At 51.9% G+C, this 22,080-nt stretch overlaps 1 protein-coding gene across 7 annotated transcripts in view; it reads left to right on the top strand.

The window, feature by feature from the left end:
- FOXP4 (forkhead box P4) overlaps positions 1-22,080 on the top strand; it is a 142,777-nt gene that overhangs the window by 105,955 nt on the left and 14,742 nt on the right. For all 7 annotated transcript variants that reach the window (XM_048826603.2, XM_048826602.2, XM_048826601.2 and 4 more), the window contains 5 exons: positions 2,709-2,796; positions 5,998-6,081; positions 7,530-7,731; positions 7,830-7,906; positions 9,372-9,473. In XM_048826603.2, coding sequence (XP_048682560.1) covers positions 2,709-2,796; positions 5,998-6,081; positions 7,530-7,731; positions 7,830-7,906; positions 9,372-9,473 — 553 coding nt within the window. The remainder of the gene's footprint in view (positions 1-2,708; positions 2,797-5,997; positions 6,082-7,529; positions 7,732-7,829; positions 7,907-9,371; positions 9,474-22,080) is intronic.

Here is a 22,080-nt window from a genome sequence, read left to right as displayed (position 1 = left end):
GGAGTGTTTTTCATCTGTGGCTCTTACAGCAGAGGTCAGTATCACTGCTGCTGATTTACAGAAACTGAGACACAGAGAGATGCAGGGATTTGCCCAAGGTCACGCAGCAGGCCAGCGGTAGAGCTGGGAATAGAAACCATGTCTCGAGACCCGGTGTAGTGTCCTGTCCATTGGGCCACACTGCCCTAGATGGAAGATCAGTGCGAGGCCAGGTGACTTACTTATTTCTGATCTGATTGACCTGCCCCTAAAGGGACTTTTTAAAGTCATGGATCGATAAAGGAAATGCCAAACGTCACCCCTATAAAGTAAAATCCCAGGTACTAGAGAGCAGGGTTTTCCCCTCACTTGCCCTCTTAGGTCACATTACAGCAGCAGGACAATTACACTGCAAGTTGGAGCTCGGGTGACCGTGGGCCAGATCCTCAGCTGGTACCAGTAAGCCCATTGAGCTAGGCTGGCTTGACACAGTCTGAGGATCCCGCCCCGTTGGTACCGTGTGTGATGGGAGCAGAGGAACGATCCAGAGCATGTGGAAGGGGAAGAGCAAGGGATGGAACTGACTGGTCAGGGAGACTGGAGAGAGAGAGAGAGATCAAAGGGGGACAAATGGGGCAGGAGTGGGGAGTGTGCAGCACAGCGTCTCTGGGGAGCGTGGGACACGCGAATTCTAGCTTTGATATTGCTGTCGGCTTGTCAGCAGCAGCTGCCCCCGGCCCAGGGAACTCAGTTTCCCAACGCCGCAGCATCCAGGAACGCAGGCTCTCTGCTGTTTTGTTGCATGGCTCTGGTTGACCGTCGAGGGAGAGGTTTGATAGCAGGGATCTGTCGAGTGGCAGGGTCGGGGGAGAGAGAACAGAGGCCGAAGAGCGTCACGGCTCGAGGTGAAGGGAAAAGAGGGGGACGCAGAGCTCAGAAAAAGGGGAGAGGAGACACCAATGGCAGGCTGCTGACAGTGCAGAGCGCTCGCCGCACGGGGCTGAGGAGGCTCGCTCTCTGTGCTCGTTTAGTTAGCAGAGCTGACGGGGATCCGCATGTTGTGTTTCTTTACCAAATCCCCTCACCTGCAGCTGAGTCTGAAACGAGGGGTTCCCACATTTGCAAGGCCTAGGGCTGCTTTAGACAGCACCATCGTGGCAGGTGTATTTAAAACATCAAAACGTAATGCAGCCCTAATGTTTTCTTGCACCTTGAATTCACCCTGGCAGAGAATTATCCCTGCTCGTTCGGCGCTCACCAGCACACTGAGCCAGCTTTCCTCGTGTGCCTCAGTTGGAGGGAGAGGCAGGACTTGGGCTGCATTGTCAGGCTCAGAAGGCCATGCTTTGAGCACCCGGGGTTTAGCAAGATGAGGCCTGGAGGAGAGATGTGTCAGAGCTGTGTAGGGCAGGATTGATTCCTAGTCTGAGAGGCAGGGAAGAGCAAGGCATTCCCCTATTCCAGAGAGAGCCCATAGCCCGGCACCTCTCACTGAGCTATCTCCACTCTCCCTGGGTTCCAGACCCGGGGGTTTCTCTGCCTGTCCTGACATGCCTGTCTGTGCTCCTGGCTGGGATCTCCATGTGGTTGAGGGAGGAGATTTCCTGGCTGGCGGGGAGCACTCAACCTGGAATCATGACTAAGACTGATCCCGTATGTTCTTCCGTGAAAGCGAGCATGGGCCATTTTGATGCCATACACGTTTCCCAACAAGGGACTTTGTAAGGAGAAGGCTCCGCAGCCAAAGGTGGCCATGAGGTTATTGTTTTGATGGCAGAGAGAGAGGAAGGGGAGGGCCTTGTGGGTAAGGCATGGGACCTTGAGTCAGGAGCCCTGGGTTCTAGTCCCAGCTCTGCCGTTGACCTGGCTATATCCCCTCCTTGGTCTCTGTTTCCCCATCTGTAAAATGGGGATGATAATATTTACTTGCCTGGGGGAGTTTGAAAGGCTTCATGCATGAATGTTCATGAGGCACTGAGAGTCTAGGATGCAGAGCACCTCATAAACGCCACCTCCTGCCTTTGGGGAGTTCCTTATGGAATGCAAATGAATCCCCACGAGGCTGCCTGTGTCTGCCTAGAAACCTGCTCCTCGGGGGCAGTCGGTCTTTCCAGGTACATCCTGGAAATGGGATTCTCCAGCTGAGCTTAATGAGCCAACGGTTGTACCATGCGCGCACCTCCCCCGGGGCTTGGCTTGCAGGCTCACCCTCCACAGGTACCAACTGTTTGTTTTGGATTTCAATGGACTCTCTGTGGCAAACTACAGCTGAGGTGATCCAAGTGCTGTTGGGGAAGGGGCTGCAAGACCGTGTGATCCAGGGGGTAGGGCCCTGGCCTAGGAGGTAGAAGACCTGCTGTTCTCTTCTTGGCTCTGCCAACGACCCGCTGTGTGACCTTGGCCAAGTCACTTTGCCGCTCTGTGGCTCAGTTTCCCCTCCCATGCTTTGTCTTATCTGTTTAAATTGCAAACTCATCAGGGCAGGGACTGTCTTGTAATGTAACGAGCAGATTGGGGCCTCCAGTGCTCCTGTAATACAGATAAGAGGTGCTTGCAGGCTGTAGGTAGGTGCGGATTTAGTTGGGGATTGGTCCTGCTTTGAGCAGGGGGTTGGACTAGATGACCTCCTGAGGTCCCTTGCAACCCTGATATTCTATGACATGGGCCAGTAGGAGGTGCTGTGTTTCATGGCGGGCTCTGGGATATAAAATCCATCCTTCTCTGTCTAGACACCTCAATACAGAACACGCACTTGATGACCGAAGCACGGCCCAGTGTCGAGTTCAAATGCAAGTGGTGCAGCAGCTGGAAATACAGGTAGGTGCAAACCAAAGAGACCTGAAGGGTGGTGTTGAGTCAAACTCTTTACTTGCCCTGGATATAAATGGCAGAATTAAACTGTTCTCCATCGGGAGGGAATAGCTGGGTCTAGGGTGACCAGATGTCCCGATTTTATAGGGACAGTCCCAATATTTGGGGCTGTGACTTACAGAGAGCCAGGAAACGTGATCTTTGACAAATTATTGTTGGGCACAGATGAGCAGATCTAGGAGGTCTTGGCCACAAGAACGTGCAATCTTCTATAGCTGCCTTTAGGGCAGAAAAATAGTTGTCAATTGCACCTGAAAATTAGGCACACATTTTGCCATGCAGTCGCCCACCTATCTTAAGGAGAAGGGCCCTGTCCCAAAACCAGGTGCGGGTGCGCGGGCAGCAGGGGAAGGACTCAACCCCTCAAACCTTGGTAGATGACACATTCATGTACATATGAAACAACACATCGAATGGCTCGATCAAAAAAGAGAGACTCTCACTGTAACTAACATAAGGCACGGAGGCTGGGTATTTCAAGTGGAAATCCAGTGGAAGATGGATTGCACCTGATTTCCGCAGACTTCTCTGAACGTTTCAGCCAGGATGCTGCATGTCCTGTGCGTTTGCTTCTATAGCATGTGGGGGTTTGACACTGGCACAGTGGAACCAGTGTGTTGTGTGTGCTTGTGTTGCTATCTATGGCACCATGTGTACATGAATGTTGCGTAATGGTTGCAACCCGTGGGACTAGTGCAATATTCTGTATCCGACTCTAGAGCCAAATCCTAGTCATCCTGAAGCCAGGAGAGCTGGTTGGTGCTCAGCACTTCCAAATATCAGGCCGTGTGTTAGGTGCCTGAATGCAGACTTCGGAGCTCACCTGTCAGGCCCCTGTTTGTGGAAATCTCGACCTTGATTCATCCTGTGCGTTTCATACGAGCTGACTCCCCCCTCCAGAAGTGCCTTGTGTAATTAGTTAACAAAAGAGGGCGATTCAGAAGAAATGTAGGCTTTCCGCTGAGGTTTGCGAAGCGATCGAGGCTCAAGGCAAGAGAGACAGGGGAACTGTTGCAAGCAGCAGCTGCAGAAGGCTTTCATTAGCGCAGGCAAGTTCGGGTAAAGGGACAGGGTGGTGCCAGGTGGGCGAGGGGAGGAGGAGATAATCTATGAGAACTGCCTATGCGGAGTATTTTAATGACGTGTCTATACGGCACGTAGGCGACGGTCTCCACATCTCTCGCACGCGTGCTGAATGCAAAGATGCCTGGTGCGTGTGACCGTGGGTAGGAACTGTAGTGCCGTGTGACAGGTGTGCATCCATTGCACGGGGGGGTGTGCACGCATGTTGCCATTTTATTTACAGTTTCTCCCATGGGCTTCTCTGCCTGCCCTTTCCTGGGAAATACCAGCCCTGGAGCTTGTGTGACAGACTCCGGGGGTACTCTTGTTATCCAGGTTGCCTTGGCTGCTAGTTCACACCTGTGCTGGGGGGGAGGCAGAGGAGGCTCTGCTCGAGGAGGGAGTGGGCCAGCTGGTGTAATGCAGAGTGCTGGCAGGAGTTAAAGCAACGTAGGATGAAGCTGATGGCGGGGAGGGGACGAGGGAGGGAAAGGGGTGGACATTTTAAAAAAAAAAAATTAGAGAAAAAAACTCCCTGGAGCACTGGTTGGAAAGTGAAGTTGAGATTCTAAAGCCACCTGAGTCAAACCGTGTGATTCCATCCTGTTCCCAAACGCTCACTAAAGCAAGAGGTTGAAAGCAATTACTGGAACTTGGAGAGGGGAGGGAGGAGGTGGGGTGGGGAAAAAAAAAACCTGAAGGGATAGCAGAAAGCTCTGTGCGCGAAGAGGAGAAGCTGCCACCAGAGCTACCAATTATAAAGTTTTCAGCACGGCGCTCCCGCTGTGTCGGCTGAGAGAGTGTCTGCATCAGGAGGGGAGATCTGTCAGCTCTAATGAGAGCGTCGGAGCCGCTCAAACTTCCAGCCAACTCTGCTCCGGCTGCTGCTTTTAACTCCTTCCTCCCCTGGCTTCCCGCTCCACTCCCAGCGAAGGATCCTCCTCAGCAGGGGCGGGGGGGGGGCGGGAGGTAACCTCTTTGGGTGCCTCCTGGATTGCAAGCGGGGCCCAAAGTTTGAGGGGATGTGGCGGAAAGGGAAGGTGACATGTAGAGAGATGGTGTCAGGTCCCATTGCCTCTCCACAGCTCAAAATCTCTCCTGGTGCCACAGCGAATATTTCACCCTTCCCCGCACTCTGAAAAACAAACATACACAATTAAAGCAATGTTGCACCAGTGGGCGGATGGGTGGGCAGGTAGGTAGGGGGAAATGGGAAGGAGTGTGGTGGGGGGCGGGAATAGAGAGGTAGGATCTGATGCACTGACACTGGGCAGGGGAAATACAGGCTCACTGGTAGGGAACAGAGTGGGTGGACGGGAGAGGCTGATGATGGGAAGGAGAGAGCGAGAAGATGGATGGGGAGAAGTGGACTAGGCCCTCAGATGGAGGAGGAAGGCATGAATACGGAGCGGAGTGACAGCCACCTGGGAAACGTGGAGAGACGGCCCCAGAGAACAGAGGAGTGGGAGAAGGGAAGGAGTTTGGCGGGTGGGAGGGGATGGTGGATGGATAGGAGAGAAGATGTGTGGATGGATCTACATCTAAAGAGGCATGGAATTACTCTATTTTGCAATAGATTTTTCATCCCAGCACCTAGAGCGACCCCCGTCCAGCCAGAGGGCCGGGGCCGCTGCCTTCCTGTGCAGCCAGAGGCGTGGGCATGGCAGGCAGACACTCCAGCAGCCGTCGGCACACATCCAGGTCTTCATCCCCAATAGGAAAAGGCAGCTCTTTAGGGGGCCAGGGAAGCGATCCCATGGCCAAGTGCATGGCTTTCAGGAATGTTCGGTGTTACTGGGAAGATGCTAGCGGGGGGTGTAGACCACAGCACCGGCAGCCTCTTGCCATGGGAGAAGAAGAAAGGCCCCGGGATGGAAGAGAACAGCCCTGCTCTGTCACATAGCAGCACTCAGGGAACGTTGGCCAGACAGTGCCAGGCACGTGGGGGCCAAGCAACGGATGAGAGAGGAAGCTTGCAGCAGAAGCGCATTTCAGCGAGCACTCCCTGGGAAGCTGGGCGCTAGAGAGCCCTGGGAGTTACCCTGCAGCAACAAGTAACCTCTTCCCTCCTGCTTCGCCCCACAGCTGGCGAAAGAAAGCGAGCGTCTCCAGGCAATGATGGCCCACCTCCATATGAGACCTTCGGAGCCGAAGCCTTTCAGTCAACCTGTAAGCACCAGCCTGCCTTCTCCATCTGTCGCTCATCCCCTCGAGTTTCCTTCTTCTCAGTGCCTCCATCCCTGTCCCATCTGTCCGCCCATCCCCGTCCAGCTCTTCCAAAGCCCATTCCCAATGTCTTATCGCCACTTTCCTCTCTCGCTTCGCCCAGGGGTTTGAGCCAAGCCGTGCAGACCATGTCCCTGTTAGTGGCATGGTGGCAGTCCAAACTGGGCAGGGTCAAGGACATACTCAGTGTCTCAAGCCTGGTTATGATGTCCTTGGAGCAATGATCCCCGAGTGATCCGCTTCTGGTGATCTGTGCCCTAGAGGGCCTGGGCTTGGTTCTGGTCCATGCTGCTCCCTGTACTAGCCATCCAATGCTTTAGCAGGGCATAGCTCATGAAAAGCCCAGGTCCTGACGTCCTCTGTGTTAAGGAGGCTCTGGGGAATGCTGGCCTCCCCCCAGCCTGCTCCCTCCTGCTTGGTGCCATCACCCCGTGCTCCTGAGGAGTTTATTCGTTGGAAGGGTGGCCTTTCTCTCTCTCTGTTGGTCGCCTGTTCTCCCTATACTTTCATGGCTTCATCCCCCCAGGTCCTTCTGCTCCTGTTCAGTAGTGAACCTGGCTAGGGGCATGAGCAAACATGTCCCCATCAGTGCCCGCTCCCCTGTCCCCGTTAAAAAGCTCACTGAACAAAATTCCAGGCCAGAAATCGGGATCATTGCACCTATCCCCCGCAAACCATATTCAGTGCCCTTAATATCTTGGTACCTGATCCCTCGCCAGCTCCTAGCTCAGCTCTCACAAGGGTCTGGGGAGTACCCGGGTCAGACACCCCTAAGGAACCCCTGCGTGCTGCAGAGAGTAAGTCCTGATGACTCGGCAGTCATGTTTCCTCCTGAGTTGCCCCCGTGTGACGTTCTAGCGGTGCCCTCTCTAAGGTGAGCTGTAACGCCAAGGGTTTGACGCCGATCACGTTGCGGTGATTACTCCTGAATTCCACCTGCTGTTTCCGTGAGAGGCAGGAGTCTCTGCTTCCTGTGCATAATGCTTCACTTCCTGTCCTGTTCAGCGGCTGCCCACAGTCTCAACTCAGAGCTGGCTGCATTTCGGCGGGGGGTGAAGTGGTCCCTGGGTATAGTTGGTATGTTGGCTTGCAAAGTGCTTCGGGATTAAGACACTCGGGGTTGGATCCAAGTCGCACTGAAGCCCATGGGGACCTTTCCAGTGACTGCGATGGGAGCTGGATCAGGCCCTCATGGAGCTGCAATGTGTTGATAGCAGAGTTTTCCTGTAGCTGGTTTGATCCATGAGATTCTCCTTTAGTGCCCATTCCCCTGGGTAAGAGGGCCCTGTGCGCCCTCCCGTCAGCGTGGAACCGAATCGCTCTCCCTACCTAAGACCATCTCCACGTCCGTTCCCAACTGCTCTCAATTTCTTCCACCCCTGTCTGTGCAGCTGAACCTGGTCTCAAGCGCCACCCTCTCCAAGAGCACTTCAGATACCTTTCCAGATGGCTTACCTCATCCCCCCACCTCCGCCACTGCCCCCATCACTCCCTTGCGGCAGGGCCCATCCGTCATCAGCTCCTCCACCTTACAGACCATGGGGGCCATTCGCAGGAGAAACCCTGAAAAATTCTGTCCCCCAATATCTTCAGGTAAGAGCAGCAGTGGGTGGGTCATTGATGCTCATGTGGTATGAGTTACTAGATTCGGTTCCTTCATATTCTCTCTCTCTCTCTCTCCCCCTCTCCAGAACTTGCACAGAATCATGAGTTTTACAAAAACACAGACGTCCGGCCGCCCTTCACATACGCCTCACTCATCCGGCAGGTGAGGAACCCCCTCCAGCTCCGGGGAGCTGTGAAGGCAGCTATGTCCCGATGTGGTAGGCTGTTTGTGATTAGGGCTGAGAACTGGGAGGCAGGACTCCAGGTTCCATCCCCAGCTCTGCCACTGACTCACTTTGTGATCTCCATGGCCCTCATTAGCAAATCGGGACAACAAACTCCACAGGGGAGCATGGAGAGGGTTAATTCCTTAGGGGCCAGATCCTCAGCTTATGTAAATTGGTGTAGCTCCATTGCTCTGGTTGTCTCCAGATGACTTGGAGATCCTCAGGGAAAAGGCACTTCAGTCGTGTAAGTTGTTCATAGTAATATTTATTTCACAAAAATGATGAGGGTGCATTTAAAGACCTGCCTCTGCGAAGTGAGTTCCCAGTGGGTGGATATCTGCCTCACCAACACCACTGGGCACTGGTTGCCCGCTTTTACTGAGAGTCTCATCAGAGAGGCCCAAGAACTGGTCCATGAAGGTGGTGATCCTCTCTTCATCTATAGTGTTGATCCATCCTGATGCAGTGTGGGAGGGGGGCCGGCCTTGCCTGTGCTATACTTGTTCTGTGGATAATTGGGGAACCCCAGTCTCCAGGGTCATCAGCCATCACCACGGACTCCACACCTTAAAATCCAGGAGAGATGGGGCATAGAGGGACTCAGCATCCCTGCCAGTAGCTCTGTGCTGTCTGGCCATTTGTGTAGCATTCAGAGCACAGATGCCACGGAGCAAATCCGAGGACAGGCTCTGGGGCTTTGGGTATAGTCTGTGCCACTCCGTCAGCCTCTCTCAACCCCTCTAGCCCCACGGATCAAATGTGTGAGCCTTTGATTTGCATATGCAAATATGCTAATGGAGAAATGCAAATCTGAGCACTCCTATTGTTCGCTCTTTCGCTCTGTGGGGATCTTCAGAAGCCCGTGCCTGACACAGACAAGGTTCGCTTAGAAGGGTGATTTCTGCCACTGTAACTCCATTTAGCTCTTTGGACAGCAAGATTAGCTGAGCTTTCTCTGAAGTTAGATAGTTGGTTCAGCGTGTGTAACCTTTTGGCAGCACGGTCCAGTGGGTAGGGCATTGGGCTGGGAGTCAGGAGACCACCACTGAACTGCTGCACGCCCCGGACTTCAATAGCTCAGACATAGGTGAGAGGTTTATTGCAGGAGTAGGTGGGTGAGATTCTGTGGCCTGCGCTGTGCAGGAGGTCAGACTAGATGATCATAATGGTCCCTTCTGACCTTAATATCTATGAGTCTATAAGACGCTCCCTCTGCACCCGAACAGCAAGGTTTGCAGTGCTTGTGTGCTTTAAGATCTATGGGTGAGCCCCATCAACCTCTGGCTCTTCTACAGCTCACCCATTATTGCTGACAGGCACGATCAGTGATACAGACTCCTGGGATTGATGCTTTCTGAGTAATTGGTTTGGTTTTTTTGCCCCACCCACCCTGAATTCCAGGCTATCCTGGAGACCCCAGACAGGCAGCTAACGTTGAATGAAATCTACAACTGGTTCACGCGGATGTTTGCCTACTTCAGGAGGAACACAGCCACCTGGAAGGTAAAGCCCCACCTGGGATTTCATTCTTCACCCCCTCTCCATCGCTCGGAGCACTGGCAGTAAGTGGCAGGGTCTGCTGCCAGGGTGGCTTTTATTAGAGGTGGGCTCCAGATCACAGCTATGTAGGGCAGCTATGCATGCATCCTGGAGAAGTACTTTTCCCTCTGACTCTCGCCTATAGACGTGGTACTTTGGCGGCTTCTTGACATTGGAATACGGGGATGTGGGGTTATTTGCTGCAGATTTTTAGCCGAGTCATACATCCGAGAATGGCCTTGAGCTGTCCCGAGTTGCACCGTCCTCAGCGAATCGCTGTCTGATAATGTTGTCCCGTTGCCTCGTGAGTCTTCCTTCATGGCCCCTCCAGTTGGTGGCATTTCTCACACTTAGTGGCGCCGTGTAAAGCCATGACACACACAGGTCCGTTGGTCTGAGACAGGTGCTGGGGGTGGCAGGAGTGAGTGGAAGGATGTCGTTGTGTTTCCCTGAGCAGTCGGAGCATGACTCTGGATGGGCACGATTCTCCTCACAGCACAAGGCCTGTGAGCCACAGAGGTCCCTCTGAAGTCCTAGGATGTAAGGGGTGCCCAGGAGCAAATGTCCCCTTGTTCCCCCGGGTTAATAGAGAAATTCCCATTTCCAAGTGTACTGGGATGTCACCGCTCGTCAGTGTTACAGGGCAAAACAGCCCTGCTGGACTTCCCAACTATGCTCCACCCCTTTGCATCCGTCATGCAGGCAAACACCCTATGTGCCAGAGAGATGGGCTCAACTCAGCAGCTGGCAGAGTTGGCTTTGCATCATCTGGCCTTGTATAAAGATGGAACTCTGTTGAACTACACCTGCTTTGTGGGCCGCTGGATGGTGTGTGCCAGGGTGCCCCTGGCGGGGGGAGGATTATGGGACTGGGGTGGCAGATTGCAGGGTTTCCGAAGGGGGTTACGGAGCAGCTAGTGTGCGAGCACCTAACTTACCTCTCTGTCTGTCTTAGGGCTTCCTGTAACGCCCATCTCTGTAGCATCTTGAGCGCTGTCGAACTGATCCCTAGGGGGATTGAGCACCTGTAGTTCTTAATGAAATCAGCAGGAGCCCCGAGTGCTTGGTTCCGCTGCAAAATCAAACTCTTCTTTTTTTCTAAGCATTTATCTCTTTTCCCCCCCACCCCTTCCGCCCCAAGTGTCTTCAAACTCCAGGGAAGGTCGGATGTGAATGGCTGCTCACTAGGGTTTGTGCTCTCAGGTAGGGGCTGTTCAGTCCCCCAGGGCATCGTGCTGGAGTGAGCAGCTCCCTCAAAAAGGCTCAGGAACTAGGTCTTGAGCTAAACCTGTAGGTCTTGGGTACAGGAGAAGGGTATTAAAAAAAAGAAAAAAGGAAAAAAAAAAGTGAGACGCTAGAAATAGAAAATAAGGTTAATGATAACCCGGGGGCTGGTGTCTCGCTGCACATAGGACGCCTCAGCCAGGCTGTAAAAGTCTCCAGAGCCACCGCGGCTCTCGCTAGGATACCGATTCTCATCTGAGAGAATGAGGAGGAGGTTCTGTATGAGCTGGCTGCAGCCCGTCTTTCACCTTGGCAAAGAAGCGGGGAAACGTCGGGCTTGTTCTGAGAGAGGGTGGTGTTATGGGTCAGGCACCGGCGTGGGGCTCTGGAGACCTGGCTTCAGCTCACAGCTCTACCACAGACTGGCTCCGTGACCTTGTGCAAGTCACTTCATCTCTCTTTGCCTCAGTGTCCCCTCTGTCAAGTGAGGCTACCAGTCCTTCCTCTCTCGCCCTGTTCAGACTGTAAGTTCTTTGGGGTGGAGGAGCTGTCTCTTACTGTGTATGGACAGTGTCTTGCACAGTGGAGTCCTGAAGTCAGTTAGGGCCGCTCGGCTTTCCTTCCCCGTTTGTTGGGATTCATGGCACCAGGACAAGACAGGGTTCCCCAGGCAAGGCAATGGAGCTGTGATCTCTACGTGCCATGGAAGTCAAATCTGCATAGAAGCCTAGACCCCCCAAAACCTGAGCTTCCAGATGCATGCAGGATTAACCCCGGGATGTCAGTAGATTTGCACCCACCTGTCAGTAGATTTACCCCAGGCCTGAAGCTGGCCCCTTGGCCCTGCGGTTCGCCATGCACCTCCCCTCTGTTATTCAGGCTCCATTCCTTCTCAGTGCCTTTTCCATTCAACGGTTCAGGTCTAGATCTGGAGAGACCCTCACGGGGAGGCTGCAGGGAAAGACTGGGGGAGCGCCATCTCCGGTGGGGAAGGCACAGGGGTCGCGTTCCTGCTGCTGGGCACCACTGCTTTTCAGTCAGCCCCCACCCCCTCCACCCCATGATCCCATCCTCCAGACATGACATAATTCTGCCAGTGTCACAGGCAGCCCCTGATACAATCGTTCCCTCAGACGGGAAGCCAGAGTCATTGTGTAGCCTCAAACCCTAATAAGAGCTCGGCCCAGCCGGCTGCCTATTAACTGAACTGAGAGGAAGAGCCGGAGGTGGGATGAACTGAAGGAAATTGTCTCCAATGGAGTATGGAGTCCCTGACTCACCTGCAAGCTCCAGACTGTTCTTTATCATGTGTCTTGCGGTAGTGCTGCGAGATCCCGGCTAAATCAGAGCCTCCTTGTGCTTGGCGCTGTACATAGCCGGAGTACAAAGCCGCCCTTTCCCCCAAAGAGTTTACTCTCCGAATACAATGGGGGAGACAGAAGCACAGAGGGGAAGAAGTGACTTGCCCGAGGTCACGCAGCAGGTCAGCGGCAGAGCCAGGGATTGGACCTAGGTCTCCTGTCCTCTGCAGCAGCATTCCTCTCCGTGCACCTGACCCCGGGGCCGGTGGGGATAGTCGCATTGCTCATGCCTAGTATTGCTAGTTCTTGTGCAACTGAGCGCTGGGAAGCTTTGGGCGCTGGAAGACCTCCCTGCACAAGCCTCAAAAGCCTGGTGAACCTTCATGTTCAGGGCTGTGGCTCTTTGGTTTTCACCCATCCACCCCGCATGGCCCTTTATGGCTTGATCCTTCTCTGCCCCTTCCCCCACTGATGGGCCTCATCCTCTTTTGGGTTGCTTTTATTATTACCATTGATCCCTTATATTATTTGTACCAGGACTTCCCTGTGCTAGGCTCTGTGTAACAAGGACAGTCCTGCCCCCAAAGAATTTACAACCCAAGTCAAATGTTCCTAATGGCATCCGATGCTAATGCTAATGGGGATGAGCAATTCTCCAAGCTGGCTTCTCTGTGCCCCGGACAGCATGGCCTTAAGCGGGCCTCAATTAGAGCAAAGCTCAGAAGGTTCGTTTCAGGTCAGTGCCCAGAAGTATAGGTGAATAATCCCAGCCTTGAATGACACCAGGTGGGGAATCGCTCAAGTTGGTGGTTCTTGTGCTGGGATTGGTATACCCCACTGGATCAGAAGTCCCATCAGAGTCGTCTCTCTCGCAGCTTTCATTGCTTCCAGCTCTGGAGCACAGAAGTTCAAGGGCTGCTGAGAGCGTAGGGGGTGGGAATATTACATTCAAAAGAAGGTTTGGCTGGTGGGGGTGAGGCTTCTTAATTGAGCCAACCCAATTCACTCACCCTTAGTTGGCATGTGCCTCTTACAATGAATAGTTTGCTGCTGGTTGTACGGCTGGCTAGCGGTGGTTTGTATAGGAAGCCGTTCAAGGGTATAAGGAGAGAATGAATGGTCCAATGGTTAAAGCACTGGACGGGGATTCAGGAGACCTGGGTTCAGTTCCCAGCTCTGACACGGACTCCGTGTGACCTTGGGCATGTCAAGTAATCAGTTTGGGCCCCAGTTCCCCATCTGTAAAATGGGTTTAATAATCCATTCTTCATCTGCCTTGTGTTTCAGCTGGGAGCTGTCCAGGGCAGGGACTGTCCTGTACTATGGGTGTTTGCAGTGCCCAGCAAAATGGGACCCCATCTCAATTTGGAGCATCTAGGCACTGCCATAATGGGGAAAATTAATGAGAGAGACTTGTTCATGTTGCAGTAGAACAAGCACTCAGTCAGTGTGTGGAGCCGTCGCTTTGGTGTTCAAGTTCTCTGTTACTGTTCTCTAGAAACCCCCCTGTGTTGAAACCATAGTTTGTTTGTTTTCCTGGTATGTATGTATATGTATTACAACAAAATTCAACTCACTTTAACTCAAAGTAACATGGATCAAAGCACTTAGAGGGGCACTATGAATATAAAACTTAAAAGAAATATCTTTATCTGTGATTCAAATAACATCTTTTAGGATCACACTTTTTATACTAATGATGCATTCCTGAAGGTCTAATAAATGATTGCTAGATGTTTTAATCAACTATTATAGATTCCAACAGCTCAATAAGTCACTTATAACCATGGTTTATGACTAGAGTTTATCACAACGGGGTTTTTTCTCTGTGGAAAATTTTAACTTTTCATTGGAAAAAAATTTTTTGATTCTGAAATGCCACCACACCATCTCATGGGATTTGTAGTTCAAATGTCTCGTGCCCCCATTCTCCTCTATAAGCCAGGGTCCCTAGTTGAACTGCCTCTCCCATGATGCACTATTGCCTTCCCTCAGGGGCAAAGAAGGCTGTGCGTCATGGGAATTGCAAAACTGTGGTGTCATTTCTAAAGCAAAATATTTCAGTTTCTAGGCAGTTGGGTTTTTTTAAAATTCAAAATTGAATTTTCTGCAGAAAACTCTCTCTCTCTCTCTCAAAAATACTCAATTTTCCACTGGAGAACAGTTTCAACAGAAAACTTTCCACCAGCCCTGCTTGTAACACCATCTGCTGACATGCTTCTAGCTGTCTAGAACATATATTACTCATGTCTTTAACAGGCTTCTAACATCTATTATTAATCTTTTATAACTATTTATCTGTGCCTCATGAACAAAAATATCTTCCATCTTTCATACCATTCAGACAAAGTATTTTAATAGGCTCTCTCCCTTTCAACTATTTGTCCCACTTTACTTTTCATGCTCTCGGCTGGGATAGTGGAGAATAGTTTGGTTAATTTCACTTCCTGCCGTGTTTGTTTTTTATTTATCATCATCTATTGTCAAGGGAATCTCCCAGGCACATGTGCATATTATATATTTTTAAAAGTATGATTTCATACAAGTCAAACAAGTGTCATTTGATAGGGATTCCCCTCAATCCTGCCCCAATCTCTGGAACGAAAAGGGTTCACAGACGAATTAATGATACCCAAGAGATGAAACAGACTCCAAGGCAGCTGGCCAGTTGGCATGGACATCTGATCTTAGTCCATCACCAGATCAGTGACCAAGACCAGGGATGTTTCCATGCCATAGGCCCAAGTCCCTTGAGCCTGATATCTGGCAACCTGAGGACATCAGGCAATACCAGAGGTGTGCACCAGATGACTTGGCACTAGCAAGATTAAAGGCCCCGTACCTTAGCTGGCATAGATCGGTGCGTCTCCACGGACTTCAGCAGAGCCAAGCTGATTTACATCAGGTGAGAATCTGGCCCACAAACTTCAAGACTAGAAGGTACCAATGTGATTGTCTAATCTGACCTCCCACCTAGCAGAGGTCATAGAATTTTACTGACAGAAAAAAGCTTGGAAGCCTTTCCCGTAAAGTTTTGTACATCTCTCTCACTCACTCGCTTTATTAAAAACAAATTGAAAGGCCAGGCCCAAAACTAGCTGACAAGCGTCCCCTTTCCCAAATTGCCTGCGCCTGGCTGACTCACTGTGAATAATGGTGTCCAGGCAGGGAAGGGAGAGCCTAGGTCCCCACGTATGCGTGTCCTGCAGGATCACAGTTCAGCATTCAGGGCATTGCGATGTCTCGGGCTGGCAAAGCAAATTTTCAGGGCCCTTCGCTGGGGCTGCGAGACCTGAGCTAAGCTGTCCTGAAATCTTCTGAGCTACCATTGACTGTTTTAGGCTGTGATGGTACATCACAAAGAGCTTGTTTCAACAATTAGTCCCCTTCACTCACTCTCGTATGCCTTTCAAGGGGCACAAGGGCTGGTGCTACCCTGCTCACTAGACTAGGGATTAGCGTTCCAGTTCTCCTTTGTTCAGACATCCCTATTCCTCATCTCTCCATCTGCACACACCTCACTCTCTCTTCCCCTTTGTTTCCTTTGTTATCACTTGAACTTTTCTCTGTTTTCTTCCCACTTCGTCTCACCCGCCTGCTTGTCCGGATCTGACAACCCGGAGAGGCCAGCCTGGTGCAGTAATGTGGATTTAGAACCCACCCCCGTTGGAGATAAGGGGTTAGAAAGTTAATTTCTTCAGCTCAATTAGGCCTTTGTGCATGGCCAATCCGTCTCAGCCCTTGTGCAAGTGTACCAAGAACATAGCTCCGGGGGGGTGAGAGGAGAGGGGTATCCCCTCCTGTGGAAGGGAGAAAGTGGCCTGTAGAAATGTGCCCCCCTGTTTAGCCCGACCCTTTAATTCCCTTCCACTGCACAGAAGTGAGCTGTAGCATTAACCAGTGCTCTGGGTAAGAGGTCAGTTAAACAAGCCCGGGAAGGACTCCAGTCATTTGAACGGCTCCATGAGTTTCCTGCACCAGTCATCGACTCCCCCTGATGGCTCACGTGGAGCATTGCACCTGCAGGGGAACAGCTCTTTGCACGCCAGGCCAGCACAGTGCATGAGCACTTCTGCCAGCACTGCCCCGCACGGGTCGCATTGGGGATCTCACCCCCGCAGCGATCGCACCCTCAGAGCTGGCAGGTTTGTTTCTGGCTTGGGGGAACGCCACTTCCACACCCGTCGCTCTCATTAGAACCTGGCGCCGTTCACGGGGGGTGAATAATGGTTAGAACAAGGGACGGGGAGTCGGCACGTCTGGATTCCCCTCCTCACCCAGAGTCAGGAATAATGTCCAGGATTTAGAGCCGGGGAGACTGGGAGTCGGAACACCCGGGTTCTATTCCTAACTCTGGGCGTGTTCTATTTCTCCTGACTGCCTCAGTTTCCCCACCTGTAAAACAGAAACATTACAATTTAGCCGAACTGGCCAAAATTTTTCATTCTAAAACATTTGAGGATGGAAAAATTGCCTTTTCTCCTCCTCCCTCTCCCTTCTTCTCCCCCATCAACCCCCCCCCCCCCCCAATATTTTGTAGAAAACTGTTTTTTTCCCCTAAATTTGTAATTTTTTTATAGGGAAAAACTGAAATGTTCTAGTTTTGGAAGGGGGTCTCCACCCATCTCTTTTTCCTCCTCCTTTTTGCTATCTTCCTTTTTCCGTTTTGCCCCTGAAAAGAAGCGGGGCCAGAAGTGGGGGAGGGGGAAAAAGTCTTAGTCTTTAAAAGCAAAAAACTTGTTTTGGAAGGGAAACATTATAATAAAAACCCTTACATTCCCCCCACCAACCAGCTCTGACATTTCACCTCTTTCCTAGAATCCCGGCTGATCAGCAGGTAGGAGGCGCTGGGCAAGCGCAAAGCGCACAGAGAAGGAAGGAAGTGAGAGGCGAGGAAGGGGTAGTGGCGTGTTTCGGCGTGACGGTGCATGCAGCTGCAACAGCAGAGAAATCTCGAGCACGATGGGGTGGGGGCAGGGGTTGGGAGGGAAATCAGGGCCGGGGCATAAAGCAAACATCATTAGACAAGGCAAAGATGAGAGGCAAACAGAGCAGCCAAGCCTGGCACTAAATAAATACTGTCAAAATGCAAAAGCCACATCACAATAAGGCAAGGAGGCTGCCTGAGAGCAGAGGATCTGAGACGAGGCGGGAGAGACCTCCCCCCACACCTCAAACAGCACCCCAACACCAGCCCGGCTAAGCAGGCGTGTGACCTTACCCCATGGTGGGTGCACTCGAAACACTGGGTGGTTTAACCTCTTCTGGGAGCCTGGACCTGGCAATGTCAGACCCCCCGCTAATAAACTGCCCAGGTTGGTTTTTATATCTCAACCTGGCTTTCCTCACCCATCCCAATGTCCATTTCACAAGAGAACCATTAAGACTCGGGGCCATGCACTTCCAAGGGGTTATTGCTCTCTTGGCCTGCAGTCCGACGTGTTATAACAGCCACAGTGGGTCCGTCTACACTACAGTCAGGATGCATGATTGCAGCATGTGTAGGCATCCCCGAGCTAGGTTTGGCTGAGCTATTTTGGTGGGCTAGCAGAGAAGCCACAGTGTCCTGTGCTAGGTCATATCGGTTGGGCTTGTACTCCGACAGCTACCCCGTGCCAGCGTCCGCAACACTGTACCTTCACTGCTATTTGTAGCGAGCGAGCTCGATCAAAGCTAGGTCAGATATGCCTCCGTGTGCTGCTGTGTAGACATCGCCTGTAAGAGCCCATTCAGGCAAGCCCTGCACTGGGCTGTGCCTTGAAATGCAGCTTTATAGGTGTTGGGATCTGGATCTTTGTCCAGTGGAAGACAAAAGGGAGCTCCAGCCGTGAGTGGCACCTAGATAGACATGGTGGGCTTTCCGGTGAGAGAGGATCTACCTGTTCCTGGGTGGGCCACATCGTTCCTACCCGTGCAATGTTGCATTGAAGTGTATTTGCATGCAAGTCACTGTCTAAGGAGCTGCTTCTGTTGAGAACCAGGCTGGTCTAGTGGTTAGGGCATTGGCCTGGGAATCAGGAAAGCTGGGTTCAGGGAGGGACTGTGTCTCACTATGTGTGCGTTTTCGCTTAAAAAAAACAAACCACCCACGTCAGTGAATCTTAGAGCCCAGATCAGCTGATTCAGGCTTGTGCTCCAGTTTAGATGTACAGGCTCATGCTGGAGCCTGGGCTCTGAAATCTAGTGAGGGGGGGCGGGTGGGTCTGAGAGCCCAGACTTCAGCCCAAACCAGTCCTCTACCCTGCTATTTTTAGCCCGTAAGCGCGAGCCTCATGCGGCCAAATCAGTTGACCCAGGTTCTAAGACTTGCTGCTATGGGGGTTTTTTGTACATACCTTATGTGTTTGTACAGCACCTAGCAGAATGGGCGGCCTAATCTCAGGTGGCATCCCTTGGCACCATTCGACTCTCAGCCCGTGATCTGGGTACTCCATTGATTTGCATGGATTTATATCTGCATCCCCCAGAGCAGAATTTCCTTTATGGAAAAGCCCCTGTTGAAGTCAATAGGGATGAATCCATGATGGGGTTCTACCCTAAAATCCCGCCGCACTGAATGGAGAATGTGATCCTATCTGGAGGTATTTTGAATTCTGTTGAATTCTACAGCAAGGAAGAGAATTCTCTGTTAAATTACATAGAATGGTTTTAAAAAAACAAAACAAAATTCTTTTATTTTCCATTCAATTCTTCAGCACTCTCTCCTGGCCTTCCGAATGATTTTGATTCATTTTCCTCCCACTTCATGCCCCTATTAATATATACACACACACCCATGACAGCATTGTACAGTAACGGTGGGATTCTGCTTACATTTGGGTTCCTGAGTCATTACTGTACAGTGCCGGGGTATTATTTTTTAATAAGGGTTGTGGCCTTGCTGTGCCTCCCTCCTTTAATCTGGTCTTTGTTTGAAGGAGGAATCCCAAATACACACAGGAAGGGAGGAGGTGGGAGCTGTCCAGGAGATTTATTCATTCTGCTGTGTGCTAAAGGAAGAGCTCTGTTTGCTAGCCAGAGGGCACGGGTTGAAGGGTAGTGGGATCCAGTGTAGATCCCATCTGCCAGGTGACACCTTAAGGGAAAAAAATCCCGCTCCAAGCATCCAAACTCTTCTTCATCAAAGCCCCCCTGGTCAAAGTCTCTTTCAGGGGGACGTGCCACTGTACCGAAGAGCTGAGGGTGAGAGGTTCCCAAAGCGACGTCTTGGGGCTCCTGAACCAGTAGGGGGACCTTGGCTTGCCGCAGATCGAGCCCCTTGCTTGGTGTCTGTGGCAAAGGTCTCAAGTTCGGGGAAGGAACCCCAGTGAAAGAACCTCCCTCGTTTCCCCCCGCCCCCATTTGTTTCTAATGAGAATGGCAGAGCTTTTCTTTGCCAGTGGCCACGAGCTTGCTGCATGTGCCCCCTGTTTGTGGGAACAGCAATATGAGACCTGAGAGGCACCAGTGGGAACCCTCTCCCATGAGTGTTGGCACAGCTGCGGAAGGGGATGGGTTCGATTTCTTGTGCTGCCACAAGACTCCCTGTCTGACCTTGGACTAGTCACTTAGGCACTTCTGAATATTTTACCCAAAGTGACTTAGGAGCCTAAGCTGCACTTTCAAAAGTCGCCAAGAAACTTAAGTCCCACTAACTTTCTCCTAAGGCCCTAAGTCTGATTTTCGTAAGGAAACGGTTGCTAGCTTGTTAGGGGTACGTCTACACTGCACTTTAAAACCTGCAGCGGCAAGCCTCCGAGCCCAGGTCAACAAAGGACTGAAAACCAGCTGTGTAGACTCTTGTAACCCCTTCCAAGGCTTCAGAGGCCAAGCCCCACAGTCTGTACAGCTGTTTCTAGCGCTGTAGCGTGAACCTTGTGAGACCGAGTCTGTAGACACCGGCGCTGAGACTCACTGTCCCAGATTTTAAAACGCAGTGTAAACATGCCCGGTGCTTTTGAGAGTGCTACTTTTAATCTCTCTGTGCCTCAGTTCCCCATCTGTGAAGAAGTGGGAGTAATCCTTCCTCTCTCCCATGCTTTAACTGTTTTAGGGCAGGCACTGTCTCCCACTGGTTGTGTGTACAGCGCCTAGCGCAACGAAGCCCCGATCTCAGTTGGAACCTCCAGGCAGTGCCGCACTAGAAATAAGAATAATGCAGAGAGGCTGCTGACCCAGCATCCACACTGGATGTATCGGGTAATGGTGTTGCTTTGGCAAGAGCGGATGCATTTGTTCAGAGCTCGGGGAGGAGTCATACTTTTTGTTTGATTTTGGGTTTTTTTTTTAACGCAAAAAGAAGGAAACGGTCCAATTGGATGAGTTTTCGGGAACTGTAACACTTTCCAGGGAGCGGGTTTTGGTCCCGGTCCCCGTCTCTCCTTTTGCCATGTTGTCTTGGCTGGTTCCTTTGTTTATGCGGCCCCCGTTCGACCTTTTAAATTGCTGTTAATGTTTTAGCGTAACGAATTAGTCTCTCATCACGAATCAGGACTCGAAATAAAAAAAAAAAAAACCCTCTGAGGCCAACTTCCTGAAATTGGGGTCATTCTCATTTGCAAGGCAGAGAATCTGAGAACCTTAATGCAAGGAAATTTATTCAAAGGCAGAGCCCCGGCGTGATTAGGCCCTTTGTAATTATAGCTCGGAGAGATTCCACTCCAGCCTCCTGCCTCCCTCATGGATTAGCAAGTGAGTCGGAAAAATACACAGGATTTAATTAGAGGCAAATTAAAATTGGTAATGAAATAGGGGCAGTAGCAAATGGCAGGGAGTTGGAAGGGGAAAGGGGGAGCCGGTGTCTCTCAGGGCTGTGCCGTCTGCCTACGTGTGTGTCTCTTTATTTTACATTTAGAAATGTAAAGATGGGCGACAGAAAGGAAAAAGGGAAGGAACGGACTTCAAAAAAAAAAAAAAAGCCTGCTTTGCCAAGCGTCTCCAAGCTCAGAGTGGCGATGACTGCTTCTTGTGTGCCTTTCTGATGCAGCTCACCCCTTCCCTGTCCCAGTCTGCCTTTCCTTTCCCTCCGCCACCCACCAATGGCTCAAGATCTGGCTGAGCCGAGACTTGTGGAGGGCCCCAACTTGCCACCAGCTGAGCACCCACAGCTCCTGTTGGCGCAAGTGGGAGCTCAGAGCGCTGGGCAGTCTCACAGGATCGAGGTTGCTGGGCCTTGGGAAGGAAAAGGATGGGGTCGGGGGGGAGAGGCTGTTTTATCCCCAGGCCGGTTGGTTGAGATGAGGGAGGTGGGGATTCCTTCTGCAGGACCCTGCCTGCCGTCTCTCCTCCCCCTCTCCCTGGCTGGGGTAAGATGCAGCAAATGCTTTTGTTGAGGGGGGCTGGGGGGAGGTCATATATTCCCTCTAAGGGATGTGACTAGAGGTCTGTGCTGAGTGTAGTGGTTAGGGCATTCGCCTGGGACTCAGGAGACTTTGGGTCCGTTCCCTGCTTGATGATTCACTTCCTGTGTGACTTTGGGCAGGCCAATTAGTGTCTGTGCCTCTCAGCTCCCCACCTGCTGAAGGGGGATTCTTGCCCTGCCCTGCCTCCCAGGGGTGTGATGAGAAGTGCATTAAAGACTGAGATGCCAGGGTCACAGGGGCCATAGAAGGGCCGAAGATGGCTGTCTGGGCAGGGTATCAGAAAGGGTGCCGCCTGCCTGCCTTGGAGGGGTGCGATATAGCGCAGGGGCTTGTCCCCAAGCCCTCTCCTCACCTCAGTGCGAGGGGCCCGGAGGGGGATGCCGCTTTCCGTCGGCAGAGGCAGCGAGCGATTCTCCTTGTCTCAGATGGCTAGCTGAGCGCACCACATTTGGGGCTCGGCGATCGGCAGTGGGCTATGGTGGGCAGGCCATCAGTGACTAGAATTTACCATCTCGGATGGCTCTCAGGCCAGATGCTGGCGGGGAGGTGCCCACGCAAACTGGCATGAAACAAAATCCCCAAACACCTTAAGTAGCCATGAAGACTAAACCCCTTCCGCCGCCCCGTCCCCTCCTTGGAGATGATGTCCTGAGGGGAGAAATGCAGCATGGGAGACACCTGTACTGGCATTGGCCAAACAGTGTC

The sequence above is a fragment of the Caretta caretta genome, chromosome 21, assembly GCF_965140235.1.
Source record: "Caretta caretta isolate rCarCar2 chromosome 21, rCarCar1.hap1, whole genome shotgun sequence".
In the NCBI taxonomy this organism is placed as follows: Eukaryota; Metazoa; Chordata; order Testudines; family Cheloniidae; genus Caretta; species Caretta caretta.
This window is presented reverse-complemented; position numbering and strand designations above follow the sequence as displayed.